Here is a 2,807-nt window from a genome sequence, read left to right as displayed (position 1 = left end):
CGCAAAAAAAACACTGTTAGTGGACACAGGCCCTTAATGTTTCAGGAGGGCTGGAGGAGGTCAACTATAAATCTGTGGTTTGGACCATGTTTGAATGTATCAAACCCCGGTCAGGTAGCCGGACACACACAGCTGCTGAAACGTGCTCTGTCTGATCAGTCCCTTACTGTATTTTTAGGGACCCGACGAACAAGAATGACACTCTTACTTGTAGTTATTGTTTGTGTGTCAGTATAATGCTCCTAGAAACAGTTGCTGCCATTTTTTGAAATGTCTTTTTTATATAGAGCAAAAGAACAAGCTGTTCTGCTGTAGCTGCTCACAGCCATAAAGTTTACTGAGAGCAAACAGCAGTTGCCTGGGAACAGAAGAAAACAAATCCCATGTCAGGCCCAGTGAGTCGGTCTGACTGCACGACATGTCTGCTCTTTCCTCTTCAAACTACAGATATGTGACTGGTTAATGCTGGTAAGACATTCGCTTTTTTTTCATGAGTCATGAATCTGTCGTTCTAATCCATAATCTGCAAAGTGTTTATTTTATTTGCTTAGTCATGGAGCAATGTGTGATAATGTTACTGATATCTAAGGAGAAAGGTAAAACTTGAACAGTGTTTGGTAACACAATCTCTCACACCAGGTTCCCCTGTCAGCTCCTCGGTCACACTTCATTGCTAACCACTGTTAACTACAGACCACCTCTCCGTCCTGTGTCTCCCTGCAGCAGCAGCATGGCCAAGGGAAAGAAACCCAAACAGACTAAAGGTAAAACCATCACGCTGAAAATGGCTCAGAACTGCGTGGAGCTGAGTCTGGACGGTAAACGCTGTCTGGACCTCAGTTTAAAGGAGATCAGCACGGTGCCAAAGTGCATCCAGAAGCTGTGTGAGATGGATGAACTGAACCTGAGCAGGAACCTGATCAGAAAGGTGCCGAACTTCATAGATGATTTCATCAGAGTCCAAGTTTTAGATCTGCACAGCAACTATGTGAGTGAGTATTAATAATTAATCCTTCTAAAAGTGTCTGGTTTATTCAACAACATGGCTTGGTTAGGGCCTGTGTCCACTAACAGCTTTTTTTGCGCTGGCAGCGCTAATGACCTCAATTTCAGAGTGCTTCTCACCAGCGCTTACTGTTGCCAGGTTACGAAAGTTGTCTGACAGCACTTCTGCTTCCCTCGGTAGTGATCGTTAAGTCTGTAAATGACTCTGTATGCTTTATATCATTCCCGGAAATTTTAAAAAGCAAACATATAAACGCTGTTGTGGGCACAGGCCCTAAACTGAGCGACGCAGAATAGTGTTAAAATTAGTTAGCATAGTTGCTACTGCAACCTCAATTGTCTTTTTGTTGCAATAATCAGGATATTAATTTAAGGTGCTTCCACCACTTTTACACATAAAGTCTGTTTACTGGTCATGTGACCTTCTGTTTAGCTGGTAAAAACAGCTTTTCTTTGCGGCCCCTATCATGTCATCTGGGTTATTTGGCCTTAATAACAACAGCCTGTGCTTCCCTCTGAGGGTTCAAGTTCGAATGACAGAGTTTTTTTACCATGCAAAGATGGCATTGAGATGCAGTGTAACAAATGAGTAAAACAACCACGAAGAGTCAAAAGCAAACCAACCTTTTAAATATGACTCTCATTGTGTGACACCTTTAGTGGCGTAAATGTTTTCTTCTGTAAAGTACCAGCAACTCAGTGTTGTACAGAAGTGTCAGAAAACACAGTTGAGTGGCTGGTTGAAAGGTTCAGTGACTCGCCAAAAAAAAAACTATTTGGGACCCTGATCAATTTGTGGATGTATTGTATTAGAAATATCTGCAATTTAACCAAAATTTAAGCTGCAACTATATGACCTTTGACATTAGATTTAAAGTCATGACCTTAGAATCATCTAAAATGCTTGTGTCTGTTTACACTTTGGGATTTGTGGTGTACCTAATAAACACATCCGGTCAATGGGTTAGGGTGCAGAAATGCCTATGATTTGAGTTGTATTGTCAAACTGTTGCATTGCATCATACATGTACTGTATGTCTGTTTTTACCTACAGCTGGAGGAGCTCCCTGTGACCATCGGTCGTCTCCAGAACCTCCTGGTTTTGAACCTCTGTAACAACCGTCTGACGAGCCTCCCCAACGAGCTCGGCCTGCTGAAGAAGCTCCACACGCTCAACCTGGGGATCAACCAGCTGGACGCTCTACCCGGCTCCATCGGAGCACTGAAGGAGCTCCGCCACATCGGCCTCTCTGACAACAAATTCACCCGCGTCCCCGGCTGCCTCTCCAGGCTGAACAAGCTGGAGAGGGTCAACCTGGACAGAAACCCCCTCCTCGCTGAGCAGACACCCGGCCAGGAGTCCCTCGTGATCTCAGAGAGGCTGTACCTGGTCAAAGAGAGCTTCCTGTGTGAGGACTGCCGCAGTAATATTCAGACCGACAGGAAGAAGCTGGAGGATTTTCAAAAGAACGGGCCTTAGTTATCAGGTGTTCCTGACAAGACTGGTCTCAATTTAAAGAACATTTCAAATGTTTAATTGCAAGTTATTTTATATAAGCTCGAGCATATGAGATAAGAAGCCTATTAAACAGAAAGTACAGGTCCTCTGAAACTTTTAAGATTTTCAGAATAAAACTTATACTTATGTAACTTATTTTGTTTCACTTCTTATCGTATGGTACGAGTGTAGTAATACTATTCCAAACATAGGAAACTGTACTGTAAACACTGTGCTGCATGGCATGTATTAACAATCACCTTGGCCCAGAGGGCAGCAAATACCTCCTGTGGCCACTAATACT

The 2,807-nt window shown here is 43.3% G+C and overlaps 1 protein-coding gene across 1 annotated transcript; it reads left to right on the top strand.

The window, feature by feature from the left end:
- The first annotated feature begins 424 nt into the window (after positions 1-424).
- On the top strand, positions 425-2,485 carry lrrc18b (leucine rich repeat containing 18b). The gene is made up of 3 exons (XM_069664749.1): positions 425-468; positions 724-988; positions 2,060-2,485. Exons 2-3 carry the CDS (start codon positions 731-733, stop codon positions 2,483-2,485), a joined length of 684 nt encoding a protein of 227 aa, XP_069520850.1. The 5' UTR covers positions 425-468; positions 724-730.
- Positions 2,486-2,807: the final 322 nt, after the last annotated feature.

Source organism: Semicossyphus pulcher, unplaced genomic scaffold (assembly GCF_022749685.1).
Source record: "Semicossyphus pulcher isolate SPU_LCO1_2020_fin unplaced genomic scaffold, fSemPul1.0.p SCAF_16, whole genome shotgun sequence".
Taxonomy (NCBI): Eukaryota; Metazoa; Chordata; class Actinopteri; order Labriformes; family Labridae; genus Semicossyphus; species Semicossyphus pulcher.
This window is presented reverse-complemented; position numbering and strand designations above follow the sequence as displayed.